Source organism: Phoenix dactylifera, chromosome 2 (assembly GCF_051530095.1).
Source record: "Phoenix dactylifera cultivar Ajwa chromosome 2, Ajwa_hap1_PhDact_Kaust_v1.1, whole genome shotgun sequence".
Taxonomy (NCBI): Eukaryota; Viridiplantae; Streptophyta; class Magnoliopsida; order Arecales; family Arecaceae; genus Phoenix; species Phoenix dactylifera.
In genome coordinates this window covers 38,743,098-38,763,397 of record NC_143191.1, presented here as the reverse complement: position 1 = coordinate 38,763,397, position 20,300 = coordinate 38,743,098, and the positions used below count along the sequence as shown (strand labels likewise).

Sequence of the window (20,300 nt, the reverse complement as noted above, 5' to 3'; positions counted from 1 at the left end):
ATTTTTTCCTTGAATAAATGTTACTAAGCATAGTCTTAAATCAAAAAAAGTTTCAGCACACTCGGCTTGCAGTATGGTGTAAAAAAAGAAGTTTATACATGCCAAAAATTGATATCAACTCCAAATAATTTGAGCAGTTGTGCCAATTGAAAGCTTAGTTTCTATTTTAGATGTGTGACACAATATTAGCTTCAAAATTTTTAGAGTCATAAAAATTTTAAATTTAGATTTGCTAACATAAAAGCTTAGTTTATATTCCATATTTGGAAGCACTATAATCTTCAAAAATTTCTCGAACAATGGCTCTCCTGTAATTTCCGGATTTTGTTTTTTATTTTTATTCTAAAAATTTCACGACCCCCTCTTCCCCCCACGGGCATGCTACAGCTTTGCTACCAAAATTTCTCTTTCTTTTTTTATTTTTTTGCCAACCAGATTTTCGCCAAATGCCGAACTTTTTGCTCTCTTCTCCTGGAGAATATTATTGTCTCGTCCACCACGTGGCCGCGTATACCGCACCGTGATACGTGTTTGCTGAATGGAAGCCTTCGGAACCAGTGGGCGTTGATTGGCTTCGTGCACGGCCACGCAGTGTGGGCAAAAATTTCTCGTTATTTTGACGGCTAGTAATCTCTCCATTGAAAGAGCAGACCTCATCATCGTCCACGTGGCATCACCCCATTTCCGAATCCTTCACTCCCAGCGCCCAAAATTTGAAACCCCCCCTCCCTACAAAATCGCGCCTCCGTCGCCCTCTCTTCCGCCTTTCTCCTCCCCGGCCATCTCGCCATGGAGAACGACGAAGACGCCAACCGGCTCGGCTGGGGCGCGACTCGCGCGCGCCCTGCCGTCGTCTCTTTCGGCCTCCTCTCCGCCCGCTGCCTCTCGAGCTGCTTCAGCGAGACGAGCCGGGTGGTCCCGGTGGCGAGGAGGACGCTGGCCTGGGTCTCCCTCCAGGGCCGGCTGGTCGGCGCCCAGGAGGCCACGTCGGCGAGTGCCGTGGGTCAGGGCTTGAGCCCAGTGGAGGCCGCGGCTTGGGAGATCTTCAGCCCCCTCCATCGCGTCCTCATAGTCGCGATCGTTGCCGTCGCGGTCGCCGAGTCCAAGAAATCTCAGAAGATATCTCAGTTGCGGCGATCCGCTGATCTCAGGGTTACGCTTTATTTTTAACGAACAATATTTCTTTTTAACTCAAACTTTCGTGGAGATTTCGTGAATACGCCGCATCCTGTGATTATATTTGTATAATTCCTCTTCCTTTTTCAACACATTGTCTATATACTTTGCGTCTTTTGGAGGTTTGCTTTTATTGAAATAGATTCCTGTGGCGTTTTGGTTGGGACTGCCGAGCTCTCTCGATTTTTTTTTTTCTTTTTTTGCTTCTATTTTCTTTTACTCTGTTCTGGGCTCTTGAAAATTTAGGTGCTTTGAAGTTTTCTTTTTGAATGAAAAAAACTATAAAACAGAAACAGAGGTGGTTCTTTGTGGAAAGGAAGAGCCTTTTCTTTTATAGTTCTAATTGTCTTCTATCTATCAGTAGGAGATAATTATTATGTCAGGATTTCCTTTAAGTTGTTTTCTTGAAGGTTCTGTGATTGCAGGGCTTTCTGTCTACTTTGTTTATGCCCAAGGAGTTCAATAGATATCAGGTCTTTTTACTTGGTGCTATTTGATCCTGCAGGACCAAGTGCTTCTAAGCATGCAGCAGAAACTTGATGACCTGTGTGAACAGTTGAACTCTTCGAAGTATGAATCCATGGAAAATGCTAGAGAGTCTTGCCCAGTGGATGATCAGTTTGCAGCTGATGGAATGCTAAAACAGAAAGGAGCTGCATTTTGCAGCCATGACCATCCATTTCCTGAGCTGAATCCAGAAAGTGGGATTATTCCTCTTTCTAAGAATTTATCCACTTGGACAAGGGTAGGAGTGCTACATTGTCTGGATAGAGAATATAATTTGTGGTGTTGCTATGAATGCTTTTTTTGATCTCTTGCTATTTTTGCAGGATGTTAATGAAACGGACACTGCTAAGGACGATGTTTTTAAGACAACCCACGTGAACATAGGAGAGCAAGAGGAACGCAGGATGTCTGATCTTTCTGATATTTGTTCCAGCATCACATCTTCCATGGACATTCAGGTGAGGTTGCTCTTGGAACATGATTTTGATTTGACTTATCAAGTTTGTGGGGTATTTGTGCATAATCTTGGCTTAAATATTATATGTTGGTTGCATTGAGATTAAACTTTTAACAAGGTTGTTACCCTATCTAAGACTTGGATTTAGTGTTTTTTTTGTTTTTAAATAACGTTTTTGGGTGTAAACATTTTGGGAGTCTTTTATGCATGGATTTCCTAATTGTAAAGAAATAGATGCATCATGGAAACCCATATTAGTGTTGACCATGAAAGACGATTGCTGAATGGGAAAAGGACCAAGCAATCTATGGTTTAAAAATTAAAATCTTCCTCAATAATTTTGGTTTTTCTTGCCATGGTGGAAATGTTGGCTCACTCCCACATTTAAGGTGTGAAAGAGGGGTGGAGGCCTGTTGTGTGTGAGGCTGGACTATGCCCTTCACTAAACCAGGCTCCACGTGAGGCTTCTCCAAATTATACGAACATGAAAAGGAGAACCAATAGCTCACATACACTTGAGCATATATATAAAAAAAAGAAAAAGAATGGAATGAAAAGAAAAGGAGCAAGGAGCCTGCATCTGAAGAGGAACGATCTGACAATCCATTCAAATCAACTTACAATTTAATCCAAGTCATATAAACAGTCTGGTTTTCACTTTTCACTGTGGTCTTGCTCCAAAGTCTTTGCATTTCAGGCTGTGGGTTTCTGAACTATTGGACCGAGAGTCTAAGACTCTTTCGTAAATGTTGAAAAAGAGGACAAATAGCTGTAATATTTCATCTCAACAAATGTCTAAGGCCTCATTTGGTACTTAGGTTTCAGAACAAGAAAGCAAATTTAGCTAGATTAAGTGGAGTAAGTTGGAGGAAGAAATGGAGGGTAAAAACTATTCCACCTTTTTAAACTTTCAAGAAAGCATTATTCCTTGGTCAAGTGGGTTATGAGGGCTAGGAGGTGAGAAAATGAAGCATTTACTGCATACCAGATTTTAAGAAAACTTATTTTGCCTTTGAGAAAAAGTGGTTTAACCCAGCTTCACAAATGACTGTTTGGCTGAAAAGATGGAATAGATGGGTTAACTTTCATCACAACTTAACCCTGGAACGCAGCCTGAAGGTATCTCTTATTTTAGATAAGTAGAGGGATGGACGAAGCCAGAACATAATGTCTGTTGGCTATATTCTCTCTCTTAAGCCATTTTTTTCCTATTTTAAATTATTATCCTTGTCCCTATTTCTGTTGGCGCTTTGGCCTTCTAGGTTTCTAGGGAGTGTAACCCCTAGAGATCTTGAATGTGTTAGACATTGTATTATGATATTGGATTTCCATAATTTCATATGCATTTACAGTTGGAAAATCTCTATCTTAAGGAGAATCTTTATTTAGGGCATCTTCCTAACAATCTTTTTTCATTCCTTCTTCTGTCCTTTCCTTTCTAGCTTCTACATCTCCATAATTCATCTTTTCAACACTTGCAGCATTTGAGGAATCATAAATTGGCACCAGTATTGAGCCTTTTTGTCCCCCATTTTGGATAAAGAAAGGTCTCTTTGTTTTAATAAAGTGCTCTATTACGAGGAGACACTTTTGCTATGTACTTGATGCGAAGTGGATTTTTCATAATATCACTTTGCTGTATGGAGTGGTTGCTATTATTCATTCAGATTTCATATGGTTGATTATGAACTGTTTTGATCACATTATAGATACACAGGTGTTGTAATATTTTCATCATTTGCAATTTGCAGTAGTAAAATTTCTATCTACATTTTTAGGTTGATTACCTGAATGTACAGGCAGTTTTTCTTTGGTCATATGCGCCTAGGGGATTGTCCAGTTGACTACTTAGATGCATTGGCTTGGTAGTTTTTCCTTCTTTCTTTTTTTAAACCTTTGGAATGTGGTTTTGCATACAGCTGAGTGCACTGGCAGAAGGGCAAGAGTTTTACAATCTCAGAAAGGAATGTGAAGAGAAAGATGCCACCATAAAGGAACTGACTGCTGCTGCACATGCATCTAGTGCTGCTGCCTCCAAGGTATTTATGTATTTTAATCTTGTTTAGCTTAAAGGATATGATGGTGGGTTTCTCATCTTTTTTTTGTCCCCTCTATGACAGAGAATTGCAGAGCTGGAAGAGATCATAAAAAGGAAAAACATGGTGATCACAAGATTAAAGAAAGATATGGTAGTTCTAGAGCAAAAGGTGAAACTGAACAATGCTGATTGCTAAAGTTTGTAAAACATAAAGATCATCATTTCTTTCTCTAGATGTGTCTGTACTGAATTCAAATGTAATACAGGCTATTCAACTGATGAGGCTTCAGAGGCCATCTTCTGCTGCATCAAACAGTAGTTTGCAACTTCCAGTCATGGCAAGTAATATTCTCTACGACTTGAGCAGCACAAGTCCATCGTCGTCAGATTCTGATTCTCCAGTTGAGCATAAAGAATGCCGTCGTCGCAGTCTGGTTACACATGATAGTCCTCAATGGTACAAATCGGGAGCTGTTACAAGTCTGACATCAGCAAAATCATGTGGTTCCTCAAACATCTCGACAGATAGATTCCCGAATCAACATTCTGTTAGTCCTGCTAAAGAGTCCCGTGATCCACATAAATATGACACTGTGCAAGATTGCAGCGCAGAAGCAATCAAGAGTCAGGCTCAACCTTCAGCAAATTCTGCTAGTTCCTTGTCCAGATCAAGAGATAGCTTCCTGAAGCGGAGATCTGTTAATCCTGTTGTACAAAGTTATAGTACTCACAGAGCTGACTCAGCTGTGGCATTGAAACCAAGGAGATCAGAATCTTCTGGTGGAGATTTCAAAAGAGCTAGAAGGCATAATCAGTCAGAATCAAAGAGCAGAGTTTCACAAAAGAGATGGGTTTAGATTCTCAATATCACCTTGGTATTTTCTCTGTTTGATCTTTATATGCAACTATATTCTTAGTTCATATTGCAATTCTTTGCCGTAAATGTCAGAGACTTTTAAAACATTGCACTAAAGAACTCAACCAAGCTTTAGAACGGCCATTATATTTCTTATTTGTTGCAGACCAGAGTAGGTGCTTGCCAGGCTAGAGAAATAACTAAAGAGATCAAAAGAGATGTTAATTAGGAAGAATTTAGGTCAATAATATTTCAATCTTGATATCAAAGTTTGCTGAACTAGTATAGAGGATCGTACCAACCAGCTACCGGTTCAATATGATATCGGTAGGTATCATACCAACTTGAGCTGCACTAGAACTGGTGGGAGGGAGAGTGAGAGGAGGGAGAGGGAGAAGGGGAGGGAGGGAGAGAGAGAGAGGAAAGAAGCTAGGGGGTTCAGGGATTTTGGGCAAAGTTGGGTTTGCATGGGCAAGGCTTCGAGGGAGGGGTAGGGGTGTTGAGGGTTTCTAGGATATCAAGTTATGTCGAATGGAGAGTGGAAGAGAGAGATGTGGAGGAAGGGATGCATAGTGGTGGTCCATGGTTGTCATTTTCGATTATAGTTGCAATGACGGAACCTTAACCCTAGCATGAGAGAGACAACACGGATCGGAAGATAAGAAGGTTTAAGATTGAAGACCCAAATTGCTCGAACCACCCTGAACCAAGTGGAATGAGGTAGTCCGCTTGATTTGAGCCGGTTCGAGAACTGTACCAACCCAAACTCTCCTAGTAACCGATGAGCTCGGATTGGTATGCCCCGAATCAGACAGTTTGAGACGAGATGGCTGACCTTGTTTGACGTTATGGATATAGGTCTAGGTGCAGTTTTGCAAATGTTTGAGATTGAGGGGCTACTTCATCCAACTTTTTAGTAGTTTCATGACGCTTTCACCGGTACAACTTAGCATAGTCTCAAATGGGCAGCCTAGTGAACGAGGTTTCCACCATTGTGGGGATTAAGGAGGGTTAAATTTATGCAATCCTTACCCTTGTATGTAGAGAGGTTGTTTTCATGTTCTCAATCTATGACATTCAGGTCACAATAGAACAACCTTACCATTGCAATAAGGCTCACCCTCCCGAGCCTCAAATAACTAAGGAAAAAAGAATGAACAAAAGCTATGATGTTCTTAAAATGATAAATCATTTGGTAGTTTATAATGCATATGTTACATGGAAATATTAGAATCCAACATAATATAAATTTGTCGTGAATGTTTGTTCTACTTTTCTTTTTCTGTATATTAATTTCTGTTGAGGTTTTGTTTGATTGAATAATTGTGCTTTGCTTGGGTCCCACGTGAAAGAGTGTAACCCATGCAAGAGATGTGTATGAAACAGTGCTGTGAAAAGGTGCTATGTTCAAGTTCAAATACTTATAGCCAATATTTGTTTAACGGTGCAAATTTCAAGTTTAAATCCATATGCTAGTAACTGTTTTGTACGGTTAAAATAACTTCAATTATTTGGCAAGGGTTGTGACTCTTGAAAAAGACATCTGAAACTCAATAAATAGAAGACTCTCTATGTTCTTCAAACACTACAACAACAATAACCTATCAGAAGAGTTTTTGTTTAGAAAGACTTCTTGTGAAAGTCCTTCAATTTTGGTAGTTGCAGTACCTTATTTCATTAGGCTTTGTTGTGTCCTGGGAACGTATTTTTCTGTAACGCATTAGCAAACTTTTAGGAGTGGGGACAAATAACGTTCTAAAGATAGTGTCTTTAGATACGCCTCAAAGCCTACAGGTTTCTATCTCTATTTTATTTATTTTATTTTTACACCTACTATCTCAACAATTTTAGAACGTTATTTGCAACTATGGAGATAGAAACGAGTGTGGCTTCAATCAAAATGATGAATCAAGATCTCATCAAACTTGATCAATTTGATGGTAGCAATTTCACCCGTTGGCAAGACAAGATGATTTTTCTTCTCACTGCAATGAAGGTGTATTATATTTTGGATCCCAATCTTACACCTCTCCCTGAACCATCAAATAATGAAATTGCAAACAAAAGGAGGAAAGGGCGAAACGTTCTGAAGACGAACTTCTATGCCGTGGGTACATCTTGAATGGTTTGTCTAATCATCTATATAATTTCTACAAGAAAATGAAGTCTGCTATAGAAATTTGGAAAGCATTGGATTTCAAGTATAAGGTTCAAGAAGAAGGTATGAATAAATTTTTAATTGCTGATTTTTTTGATTTTTGTATGGTTGATAACAAACCTATACTCGATCAAGTTCACGAGTTACAAGGTATTGTTAATAAAATTTGTGCTTCAAAATTAGTCTTTCTGAATCATTCTAAGTTGGAGCAATTATTGCAAAACTTCCACCATCTTGGAAAGATCATAGGAAGTAGCTTCTGCATAAGGTGGAAGATTTTTCATCAGAACCGATTCAGAAACATCTTCAAATCAAAGAGGAATCTTGTAACTGGGATAAAAGAGGAGAAATTTGGTCTAATTCTAATGTTCAGGTTGTTGAGGCCGGATCTAGCCATACAAATAAGAAAAATTACGAAACATCTAAGAACCATGCCAACAACAAAAGGAATAGAAAGAACGACAAATGTTACAATTGCAGTAAAAAGGGGCATCATGCCAAAGAATGTCGTTCAAGGAAGAAATTGAAAGAGTCTGCAAATATAGTGGAAGAAAAACTTGTGGCCATGGTGACTAAAATTAACATGGCAGACACATCTTTTGGGTAGTGGTTTGACTCTAGGGCTACATTTCATGTGTGTAAAGATAGATCTCTTTTCAAGACATATGAATAAGTAACTAATAGCCAAGAGGTGCAAATGGGAAACCATGTTCGTGCCAAGGTTGCTGGAAAAGGCAGTGTTGAGTTGAACTTCACTTTGGGAAAGACAATGACTCTCTCGAATGTTTTTCATTTTCCTGATATGAGAAAAAATTTGGTCTCAATTCATCTTGTATTTAAGAGAGGCTTTTGGGTTGTTTTTGAATCTGATAAGCTAGTCTTGACAAAGAATGGGACATTTGTTGGGAAGGGTTATGGTTGTAATGGGACATTTAAATTAAGTATTAATGAGAATAATATTTCTTCTTCTTATATTGTTGAGTCCTTTTCTTTATGGCATAGTAGATTAACACATTTAAATTTTAGATCAATTAAGAACATGAGCAAACTTGGATTAATTGATTACCATGATTCTGATTGTGATAAATGTGAAATATGTGTGAAATCTAAAATAGTTAAAAAACCTTTTCCTGGAGTTAAAAGAACCATTGAACTTTTAGATTTAATATATTTTGATCTTTGTGAGTTCAATGGTGTCTTAACTCGTGGTGGAAAAAGATACTTCATCACCTTTATTGATGACTTTTCTAGATATACATATGTTTATCTTATGAAAACAAAAGATGAAGTATTTGGAAAATTTCAAATTTATAAGGCTGAAGTTGAACATCAACTGAATAAAACAATTAAAGTTTTAGAAGTGATAAAGGTTTAGAATATTTTTCAAATGAGTTTGATAATTTTTTTGAAATGCATGGTATCATACATGTTAATTCTGCACCTTACACGCCATAATAAAATGGTTTGGCGGAAAGAAAAAATTGTACTCTTGTTGAAATGGTAAATTGTATGATTATGCATGCTATGTTGCCTTTGAATTTGTCAGGTGAAGCTTTATGTACAGCATGTTACTTGTATAATAGAATAATTTCTAGAAAAACTAATCTTTGTCCATATGAATTGTGGAAGGGTAGGAAGCCCAATTTATCATACCTCAAAGTGTGGGGGTGTTTGGCATATTATAAGGTTCCTGACCCTAAGAGAACTAAATTAGGTCCTAGAGCACTAAGAAGTGTCTTTGTTGGCTATGCTGAACACAGCAAAGCGTATAGATTTCTTGACTTGGAGTCAAATACAATTGTAGAATCCCGTGATGTTGAATTTTTTGAAAATGAATTTTATTCAGATTCTAAAGTTGTAGCGACCCAAAATTCCGAACCTTTGAATAATGTAAAGAAGTCTTTGATTCTTAGTGAAGAACCTAGAAGAAGTCAAAGATCAAGAAAAGAGAAGGATTTACCTCCAGACTTTATCTCATCTCAATCAATAAACTTTCTAGCTGAAGGAGATAGAGAAAAATTGACAAATAAAATGCCTATAGTACTTAACATTGAGGCTGATCCTTAGACATATTTAGAGGCCATTTGTTCTAGAGATGGTGCATTTTGGAGAGAAGCCATAAATGATGAGATGGATTCAATTATGTCTAATAACACTTGGACATTAGTTGACCTACCCCCATTTTCTAAACCTATTGGCTGCAAATGGGTTTTCAAAAGAAAATATGGTTCATATAATTTTGTGCAAATGTTTAAAGCCAGATTAGTAGCCAAAGGTTTTAAACAAAAGGAGGTATAGACTACTTTGATACATATGCTCCTGTGGCTAGAATAACTTCTATCAGAATTCTTATGGCATTGTCTTCTATATATCATTTGCAAATACATCAAATGGATGTTAAAACTGCGTTTTTAAATGGTGATATCAATGAAGAGTTGTACATGGAACAACCAGAAGAGTTTGTCCTTTCAGAAATTGAGAATAAAGTGTGTAAATTGAATAAATTATTATATGGTTTAAAACAAGCGCATAAACAATGGCATGAAAAATTTGACAAATGTGTTTTGTCTAATGGGTTTCTCCATAATGGTGTTGATAAATGCATTTATTCAAAGTTCAAATAGAATATGGTGTGATAGTATGTTTGTATGTCGATGATATGTTGATCATAGGTACAAACATGTTGGGCATACTTGAATCTAAGAAGTATCTAAATTCTAATTTTAAAATGAAAGATCTGGGAGAAGTTGACACTATCTTAGGAATTAAAGTTAGAAAACATAGTGGGGGCTATGCTTTGTATCAAGCACATGATATTGAGAAGATGCTTTTGAAATTCAAACATCTTGGCCATAAAAAATTTAACACACTTTTTGACTCAAGTGTTAAATTAATTGAGAATTCCGGTAGAGCAATTGCACAACTTGAGTATGCTAGTGCTATTGGTAGTTTAATGTATCTTGTGCATTGTACTAGATCGAATATTGCTTTTTCTGTTCGTAAATTGAGTCAATTACAAGTAATCCCAGTGGAGAGCATTGGAAGGCAGTCAGTAGAGTCTTTGGTTATCTTAAGAGGACCATGGGACTTTCTTGTTGCACTTGAAGGTTACATGGATGCTAGTTGGATAACTAACATGGGAGATATTGTCTCAACTGGATGGTTATTCCTCCTTGGTGGTGGAGCTATTTCATGGGCATCTAAGAAGCAGACTTGTATATCTCACTCAACTATAGAATCTGAATTCATAGCGTTAGCGGCAACAGGCAAGGAGGTCGAATGGATTAGAAACTTATTATTGGATATTAAGTTGCGGCCTAATCCAATGCCACCAATTTCTATTCCTTGTGATAGTGAAGATACCCTATCAAGAGCTTACAGTAGTACATACAATGGCAAGACACATAAGTCTAAGACATGAGTTTGTAAGACGATTGATACGTGATGGAATAATAACAATTAGATATGTGAAGTCAAGTAAGAACTTGGCTGACCCTTTTTACCAATGGCCTACCTAGAGAAGTGGTAAGGGTAACATCTAATGAGATGGGGCTAAAACCTTTTCCTTTTTTTTTTTTTTTTGCTAATGCGGGTGGATCATACCTGACGGGTACGGATACGCCCAATAAAGTCAAAAAATAGGATACCTCGGAGTGCCAAAGGCAGCTCCCCATCTTTAGTCCACGAGGTGCCTCCGGAATGACGAGCTACACACGTAGCCACCCAATCCGCAGCACCATTAGCTTCACGATAGATATGCTTGGCCTGAAAGGCCCGTCCATCCCTCACCATAGCCCAAATATCACGGAGCAAGGGATGGTCACTGCCGTCACCCCTAGGACCCTCCGGATCCAACTGATAACGGTGGCTGAATCACCCTCTAGAATGATAGACCTGGCCTGTAACACACACCGGGCGTGTCGAAGGCCCGCCCAGGCAGCTCTCAGCTCCGCACTCGGAACCGAAGTGTCAAATAAATGACTACCCCCAGCAGCCACAACCCTAGCAGACGGGTTCCGAATAACGAAACCCGCGCCACCCCTCGTGCCACCATCTAGGACTAAAACCTTTTCCTTTAGTCACCAACAATCGTAACCCAACCCAAAAGCAGAAATTTACTAGTCAAAGGTTTAATGGGTAAAAACAAATTGTTGATAAGTGACTTAGCAACACTGATATAAATTGTGCGCTCCACTCAAGAAATTTTCTATGAAAAGATGTGCATCAGTGTTGTCCATTACGTTAAAAGAGGGATGAATTACATTCCTAATGAGGTTTAAAGTGTTTAAGCAATGGAGGCACAAAGGGACTTCACTTATATGAACGTAGAGGTGGTGCCGCTTCTCACGACAATTTAGGTTTGCTCTCTGGATTGTTCATGAAACCAGGAATAGCACATGGCCATAATAGTGCTAAAGCATTTTATTTGAAGTCTTTGTTAACAAGATGTCATTATGTGTATAGTATTTCCGTTTTGTCATTATAGAGTAATTGGTTTAAAGATAAGGCCACCAATGACTCTGACACAACTTGATGTACTTTTACTAATTGAAGGTTTAAGTTGTTATACACCTTCTTGTATTCATAATGATATGATTATTCTTCTAATATAAAATTGTTGACAATTATACAATCAAAGTGGGAGATTGTTGAGGTTTTGTTTGATTGAATAATTGGGCTTTGCATAGGTCCCACGTGAAGGAGTGTAACTCATGTAAGAGATGTGTATGAAACAGTGCTGTAAAAAGGTGCTATTGTTCAAGTTCAAATACTCACAACCAATATTTATTTAAATGGTGCAAATTTCAAGTTTAAATCTATCTGCCAGTAACTGTTTTGTACGGTTAAAATAACTTCAATTATTTGGCAAGGGTTGTGACTCTTGAAAAAGACATATGAAATTCTATAAATAGAAGACTCCCTGTGTTCTTCAAACACTACAACAACAATAGCATATCAGAATAGGCTTTGTTAGTTGTAGTACTTTATTTCATTAGGCTTGTTGTGTTCTAGGAACGTATTTGTCTGTAACCCATTAGCAAACTCTTAGGAGTGGGGACAAATAACGTTCTAAAGATAGTGTCTTTAGATACGCCTCAAAGCCTACAAGTTTCTATCTCTATTTTTTTTTTTTTTTATACACCTACTGTCCCAACAATTTCTTAGGTATATGCCAAAACTTATACATTTAATATTGCTAGGTATATGCCTAAACTTATACATTTAATATTGCTAATTTGACCAACTTTTGCATAATATACCATGGGAATATATGTATTATCAATGATAGTTTATAGTTGGTATATGTACTCACAAATGCATAAGCTCTGCTGTTTTGTTTACATTATCATATGCATCCAAGTGGGCCTTGTGCAGTGCATTCACCATATATATGTCTAGAGAAGCACTCCATATGCGATTGCTGCAGTTGTTCCACCAGACCCCATCACATTGGCAGATAGCTAACTGACAGGTAGATTTGAGGCTGGTTACTCCTTGCAACAACTGTGCCCCTTGAACATGATGCAGGCAGTGGATTTTCATTATTTTACTGTTTTTTTTTTTTTTGCATTGGCGACAGGTTTTGGCCCTTACTGTAACCAATTTTGATTGCATAGGAATAGGAGTTTGTTTAAAGAGGATTCTCGATCACACATATATTAACACTCATGTTAGAAATATAGTTTTGTGATGGTGATATTACATACTGCATGATCAGGTCGTATGGTTGAGCTAAAAAGCTATTGCTGTTGCCAATAAGTTGACCTAGGGCTGTTGCATTGGACAACCAGTAAGGCAATGGGACCATTAATTTTTGCTAGTTCTGCAATCCTAATGAAGTTTTGACAATTTAATGGTAGTCTTATGATCAAGAACTTTGCCAAGTTTACACAATATTATGCTATTGAACATTGGGATGCTTTATGGTTTTCTTGAAATTTGAAAATTTAGAAGTATGTTCTGTTGAGATTCGACCATCGGTTTATGGTTTAAATATATCTAGTATTTACATGCTCGAAAATATCTTGTAACCTTCTTTTATCAACTGATCCTTTTAAATCTGTTTCTGTTTTGTGATTAATCCTGATCTAAGTTTCCCTGATACTTGACTTTTTCATTTTCAGATATTGGAATTAAAGAAAGGTGGCATATAAAGCTAGTGCTTGAAGATATTGATGCCATGCCATCTGTATGGGCAGTGGTTGATCAAACATTACTCAGAGAAGTATAAGAAGGAAAGACATCGCTCAAGCTAGATACTACATTATTCCTTCCATCGGCAGTCACTATATGATATTTTCGATACTTTACTCCTATATTTTCTTCTCTGTTCTGACAATATGATACCTTCGGTCTTAAATTGATTCCAGCACTCTTTTGAAAGAAAAGATTCCATTCAGTTTTGATAGGAAGAGGTTAATACTTCGCTGCTTTGCTGCATACTAGGCTATCCAATTAGTTTTTCGTGTGATGCATGAGATCTTGATATTGCTTCATCTGCTTGTAGTAGACTGCAGTTCAAGATACTGGCTCTCAGATTAAGATAAAAAAAAAGCTCTGGCGAAACAATTTTGATCTCTTAATTGATGGTAATATACTCCTGACCAGGTAAATCGATTTCCTATGGTTCTTCGGATTTGACAAATCCTGTCCCGCACCATTAACTTTCATGGTGATTACAAAATATTATGTCAGTGTCATCTGCCACCTCTTTGCATGTAACAAGGCAGGGATGCTGAAGGTGTATAATTATATTCTAACACTGCTTGAAATCGGCTAATATTATACCTTGCCACTGTGCTTTGACATGGAGATAGAATCGATAGATAGCAGGATGTGAAAATGAGATTCCAGACAGAGCCTTTGAATAGGGTAAATAAACTAGTTCTCTCTCTTGCTCAATTTTACTTGAATAATAAATCCACGAAATACTCACTCAACTTCTTTCCACCATTCACTTTGCTTCATTTTTTTGGCACAATTCACCATACCATTTCAAAGGTATTTTTGAGTTATTACAAGCATTTTTAGTTTGGCTGCATGGTTTTTCCAGGCGAGCTCTTAGAACTTTGTTTTATGAGATTCCAGACCGAGCCTTTGAATAGCGCAAATAAACTGGTTCTCTTACTCAATTCACAAAAAAAGTTGCCACATGACTCCAGTTCGATTCTTAAAGCACATAATTACGCATGCATATGCGCACGTGCTACGACCTACGCAGTGGAGATCTCAACAAATTGTAGTGTCTCTCGTTTAGGCTTTAGTTTTGGAGATTCTTAACATCATAAATTGGCCTCCACTACGTGAGCCCGCTTTGTCTGGAATCGCATTGACGCGAAGTTTGCAGAGGCGACCCGGCACGATGGGAGTATAAAAATCTTCGTGGAAAACTTAGAATGCGGAAATGACCGCACGAGTCGAGCCGTGGGACCTTGCGTGCGCTGCCATGTCAAAAGCGTGCGCATGATCGCACCGCACCTTGCTCTCTTCTTCCTTTATTTTTTTGCCTTACCATTTCTCCTCGATCCTCTCTTCTATTATATTTCAGGGAATATAAAAGTAGAAGTGGTGGAAGAGAGAACAGAGGAGAAGAGAGGGAGATCCATATCAGATGGTCTTCACCTCCTCCTGGATATCTCCTGATCGGATTCGGATCTCCTGTCGGTCGTCGACTCGGTCGTAGAGTAAGGAGAGGGAAGCGAGGATGTCGAATCTTTACGGGGAATTCAACCAGAAGATCGACTATGTGTTTAAGGTGGTGCTGATCGGGGACTCGGCGGTCGGGAAATCGCAGCTGCTAGCGCGCTTCGCCCGCAACGAATTCAGCCTGGATTCCAAGGCCACCATCGGCGTCGAGTTCCAGACCCGCACCCTCACCATCGACCACAAGACCGTCAAGGCTCAGATTTGGGACACCGCCGGCCAAGAACGGTAGCGTTTTATTGTCTCTTGATTTTGTTTCTTGGGAAATTCTGTTTGGTTTATTATTAATTTATTATTATTATTATTATTATTATTATCAGAGTTTCATGGGTCTCGGATTTAGGTGTTGTTGGTTGGTGCAGAATTGGGTAGCATGGTGGTGTAACTAAATTTTGATAATTGTTTAGGTTTGATGGGCTTTCTCTTTGGAATTCTGGATCTAGGTTAGCTGCTGTTGTCGAATCTACAAAAGGATTGATTTGGGTTCTTGAACTTGAAAATCTTTGTCGGCCCTATCTAACCTTTCGTGAGTTTTTTTTATTTGAATAAATCTCTTGGCTTTGATAGGTCTTCTTTGTTTCCGTTATGGGTCTGACTTAGATATTTAGATTGATCAACCATGGATGATGGGCTTACTTTTTCATTCCTTTTATTTCTTAACTGAGATTTATGGTTCTGTGATTTGAGTTTCTGCGATTTTGTTTTCAATTCTCTCTGGGAGATCACAAGCTTTTCTATTGGAAGGATCAATGCCACCACAATTATTTTATGATGTAATGGTGTTCAATTCTCTCTTACGATTGCAATTTCTTATGTAAAAAAAAAGGCCTCTAAATTGAGTTTTTCATGACGTTTTTATTGTCTCCATTTCTATAAATCATAATAGATGGTAATCTTTTCTAACTTCAAATATTTTGGAGATTAAGATTTGTAAAGAACGAGCCATGTTTGCCGGTTGAAGTATTATGGGTTAATTTGAGTCATTAAGTGAAAACAAGATGGAGACTAAAACATAAGTCTTTTGTTGCAGGATCTCTGGGTCTTATCACTGTTAGGGTATAATAAAACCTCTGAGCTTTTGAGATTTAAGACATTTGCTGGTATAAAAAGTTACTATTTGACCTAATCCAGAGATCTGGATCTTATATTTGAGTTGGAAAATCGATCATATTTTGCTAAAATTCAAACCCAAACTATCTTTTATCAAACTCAATGAAGGGTTTTTTCTTATTTATATTGTAATTTCTTGAGCAAATGGACACTTATTTAATTTTCTATATAAATAAGATTTGTTATGTATACTTCTTGAGTCTTAGTCTTAACCCAATGTACACATATTGGGAAGGGAATCAAAGATTAACACCTTTTGTATGGTACTTGGTACCAATCCCATGCTGGTTGCTGGCACGGGCTTCGTGCGGTATCTTCCCGCTGATATGCGCTAACACTTAAATCCTAGTAAGACCTATCTGTTGGAAATCAACATATGGAGATTTTACGAATATGCAGGGCTATATCTGGCCTAAATTCCCTTATTAAGTTTCCTGCTTTTGTTTAATCTGTAATTTGTTACTGGTTCTCTTATTAGAGTAAGATTTGGAAGAGAGAAAGGCCTGATGCTATCTTTTTCGAAAGGCTTCATAGTTTCCTTTTCATTCTCACACTTAATCTTGGTCAAACTATCTGATGAAAATTTGGTCGCCTTGCATCAGTTTTGGCTGGATCACATTAAGAATGTTTTAGATTTTAAGGTTTGCGATATGATTCCCACTACTTGGTGAGAGGTGCAGAAGAAGCTGAACAAGCTCAATTTGGGTCTTATGATTCTGGCTATGTGATGAGAATGCTTTGGATCTTTGATGACGTTTCTGGACGGATCGACTCCTTGGCTATCTTGTCTTCTTGTTATTATATTTGCTTGTCTTTTACTTATACTAGTCCTCAGGCACATGCAATGCTCAGCGAGTCTAATAAGAATTGAAAAATGGATTAGTGAATATAAAAACACTTCTTTCATAAGATGAAAACACCATTTTGGGATTTGGGAGGTGGCTATGATTGGGAAGATACATGCCATGATGATGGTTGGAGAAGTGAGAGAGTGATGGCTATCAGGACGGTTAGGTGATAGAGAGGAAAACGAGGTAATTTGAACAGTATTCTTATGCACCTCTTTGTAGATTTAAATAAGATTGTTTTCTAATAAGAGAACTATTTATAATTCCAACTTTACACATGGGGACAATCTATATAATACTAAGTTTCATTAATTGTATTAAATATTTTCTGATATGGTCAAATTTGACTGACCGAAAAACCTCGGCTCACACTTTTTAATATAGTATAGACAGACCTAGTTCCCTGTTATATATGTTTCTTAATTTTATGAACCAATATTTATGCCCTAAAAATGGAATTTCAGCTGTGGTTGCTTTCTCATTCATTTTGTTATGACATTCTCATGACTGTCTGCGAAGTCCTTTCAGATAGTGAATGATCCTCAACTCCAGCCACAAAGTTTGAGATTTCCTTGTTTGTTATAGCCTCCTTAAGTATTTTATGCTGAATTTTTTAAAATAAGATTGCATTTAAGCACCAAGCCGATATGTCATAAGAATTATCTGTGAAGCTCAATACCTGCAACCTTAAGGAAATGTGTCCAGCTTACTCTTGAACTCCTTCAGCTATCCTGTAAGTTAAACATAGAAAGAAAATTAGGCAAACAGAATCAATTATTTCTCAAGAAATTGAAACTAGTCGCCTTTTTAGCTCTGGAAGCTATCTTTTGAAGGGCAGTCCATTCTAAGAAACTACAAAGAGCCATTAATTGTGAAGCTAAGCTATTTACGTCATTATTTTCCTTATAATTGGAGGAACTGTTTCCTCTCAAGTTCCTTGGCAATTCTAATGCTGATGCTCTGGCTGGTGATGGGTGCTAGGTACCGGGCAGTGACAAGTGCATACTACAGAGGTGCAGTGGGGGCATTGCTGGTCTATGATATGACCAAGCGCCAGTCATTTGATCACATGGCAAGGTGGCTGGAGGAACTACGTGGGCATGCCGACAAGAACATAGTTATCATGCTCATTGGGAACAAGTCGGACCTTGGGACCCTTCGTGCCATCCCCACAGAGGATGCAAAGGAATTTGCGCAGCGTGAGAACCTCTTCTTCATGGAGACATCTGCACTCGAGGCCACTAATGTTGAGACTGCTTTCCTGACTGTCCTCACTGAGATTTACCGCATCATTAGCAAGAAGGCTCTTGTTGCCAATGAGGAGCCTGAATCCGGGGGGAACTCAAGCCTACTAAAAGGAACTAAGATAGTTGTCCCTGGACAGGAGCAACCAAGTGGGACCAAATCTGCATGTTGTATGTCCTCGTAGGTGGCATGGTCTCTCATCAGGCTACCTTCTTTTGTCAAGTCTTGGTTGATTTTTCCATATTCCGAGTTTTTGCATGCTTGCCATTTTTTAAAAGTTTACTAGGAACCGTCATTTACTGGATTATTGAATGCTGTACTCTTTCCTTTCTTTCTTTTTCCTTCCTTGTCCCTGATTCCATCTTCTGTAACGTAACGAGAGCACATGGAATGATTCTAAAGTGCAGAAAGTAGTGGATTTATAGTCCCATGTCTTATGCGTTTTCCAATTTTATCAAACTAATCATTTTTAATCTTGTAATTGATCCTTTTGACTTATGAAATTTCTGATGACGAGAAAACACTGGAATTTGAGTTTGTTTACTCTGGGGTTTCATGATGTAGATCACTGGGCCCCAAAAGGATCATTTAATCTGAAGCAGAGTTTGTTTCTGCAAGGTTTGTATGTTGTAGGTTACACTTCACAGGCCCTTAGCCATATTTGTGGTCTTGTTTATAAGTTTTCTGCACTTTTATCTTGAAATAGAACGTTCTTGGTATATATTTAGTTGATGAGCTTAACTTGTTTTCCCGATTCACATTTTTTTAAAATATTTCTACCATCATGTAACAGTTAACTGAAACCAAGATCCCATTAGTACCGTTGCCGGCATTTCATAATTTCTTGTCCATTTGAGACTGAAAACTTGTGTTTGAAGACTTCCTTGTCCACAAAGACCAAATCGTAGCATCTGATAGGAGCAATTATTTTTTCTGTCCATCAACAATACCAATAAGAAATGCGTATGAACAAGGATCTATTTAAGCATGTAAGATTTTGGAAGCACTTAAACTACCATGGAGGGCCACATGAAACCCAATTTTCTGGTAGAGGTTTATTAGCTATAACCCAATTATGGAGGGTCACATGACACTCGTCTCTTTGATTCATCAAAGAGACGACTGTCTTTAACATGAGTCACAAAAGTTACTTACTTTTCCCACTTCTAGTGGATTTTTCGTAGTTTCTTATGTGCGGTTGGTTACCATCTGATCTTGGACACGTTGCTAGTTCACGTCTTTTTCTTGGGAAGTTTCCCGTTTGCGGATGTATGGTTTTTGTTAAACGAGGATGAGGATTGATATAGCTGACATGAATACTTGGGATAAAGCTTGATGGTAATGGTCCTGGGTTTTGTTAAATCATAATGCCTTTAATTCACTCAGTCAGTCACGTTACTGCACTTCAATGGTTGTCATTCATTAACTGTATAATTTGTATTGTAGAAATGATGCAAATTTGTTCATTTATCATCCTATAAACTGACATGTAAAAATAAATAAAGATTTAGTACTCCATCCCGTCTGTAACTAGAGTCCTACCTTTTTCTGTGCACCAATTTATTGTCATATACTGAATAGTTGTCTAGTAGACAAGTATAATGTAATTGTCAATATATATGAACACCATTTCAAATTTTTAAAAAATCACTGTTACATTTCAAATTATAAAATCAAAGTAAAATCACCATGGACAAGCTTGTCTTCTTGCTCTTCCAGACAAATTTTCATGTCATTTTGGCACAACTGGCTATCACCAACTTGTATGACTCCTGGCTTACAAAGGAAATTTTGCTTCAGATGAATTGAGGGAGTAGGTTCAATTCTGTCTTCTATTTCTCTGCCGCGCCATAAAAAACTGCTGCTATTCCTCCTTGTTTGAGTTGACCGTGGTGCATTTTTGGACCGTTAACAGTTGTTACTTGAGAAGGACCTTCCTGCCTTTTTTTTTCTTCTCTTTGTTTTGGCTGCTTCTGTAATTGTAGCGTGGATCAGGCAGCAATTTCCTAACCGATGTACCCCTGAGGCCATCTCCTGATTTGGTTCATGAGAAAGGAACTTCATCTAAGTCTACACGAAGGTAGTGGCCAGTAACGCAACCGTCCTGTTTCTTTTTGAAAAAAACAAAAGAAGAAACAGAAATTTTAATTATTTCTTTGACTGTTCTGAAGTTTTTTTTTTTTTTTTTTTTGAGGTAAAGG

The 20,300-nt window shown here is 37.9% G+C and overlaps 2 protein-coding genes across 3 annotated transcripts; both read left to right on the top strand.

Annotated features, from left to right (window-relative positions):
• The first annotated feature begins 567 nt into the window (after positions 1 to 567).
• On the top strand, positions 568 to 13,599 carry LOC103705371 (uncharacterized). 2 transcript variants are annotated; one of them, XM_008789056.5, is made up of 7 exons: positions 568 to 1,152; positions 1,682 to 1,921; positions 2,007 to 2,141; positions 4,060 to 4,179; positions 4,261 to 4,347; positions 4,445 to 5,053; positions 13,318 to 13,599. In XM_008789056.5, exons 1-6 carry the CDS (start codon positions 790 to 792, stop codon positions 5,033 to 5,035), a joined length of 1,536 nt encoding a protein of 511 aa, XP_008787278.1. In that variant the 5' UTR covers positions 568 to 789; the 3' UTR covers positions 5,036 to 5,053; positions 13,318 to 13,599. The 2 variants fall into 2 exon arrangements, with proteins under 2 accessions (XP_008787278.1, XP_088572451.1); XM_088716325.1 differs by having other exon boundaries at positions 746 to 1,127.
• Positions 13,600 to 14,503: 904 nt separating this feature from the next.
• Positions 14,504 to 18,529, top strand: LOC103705373 (ras-related protein RGP1). Its single transcript, XM_008789058.6, has 2 exons — positions 14,504 to 15,124; positions 17,836 to 18,529. Exons 1-2 carry the CDS (start codon positions 14,898 to 14,900, stop codon positions 18,281 to 18,283), a joined length of 675 nt encoding a protein of 224 aa, XP_008787280.1. The 5' UTR covers positions 14,504 to 14,897; the 3' UTR covers positions 18,284 to 18,529.
• The last annotated feature ends 1,771 nt before the right edge of the window (positions 18,530 to 20,300 follow it).

Coding starts and splice junctions, on each gene's coding strand:
- LOC103705373 (XM_008789058.6), top strand. CDS start 14,898: ATGTCGAATCTTTACGGGGAATTCAACCAGAAGATCGACTATGTGTTT. Junction 15,125..17,835: donor GACACCGCCGGCCAAGAACG/GTAGCGTTTTAT, acceptor GATGGGTGCTAG/GTACCGGGCAGTGACAAGTG.
- LOC103705371 (XM_008789056.5), top strand. CDS start 790: ATGGAGAACGACGAAGACGCCAACCGGCTCGGCTGGGGCGCGACTCGC. Junction 1,922..2,006: donor ATTTATCCACTTGGACAAGG/GTAGGAGTGCTA, acceptor CTATTTTTGCAG/GATGTTAATGAAACGGACAC. Junction 2,142..4,059: donor CATCTTCCATGGACATTCAG/GTGAGGTTGCTC, acceptor TTTTGCATACAG/CTGAGTGCACTGGCAGAAGG.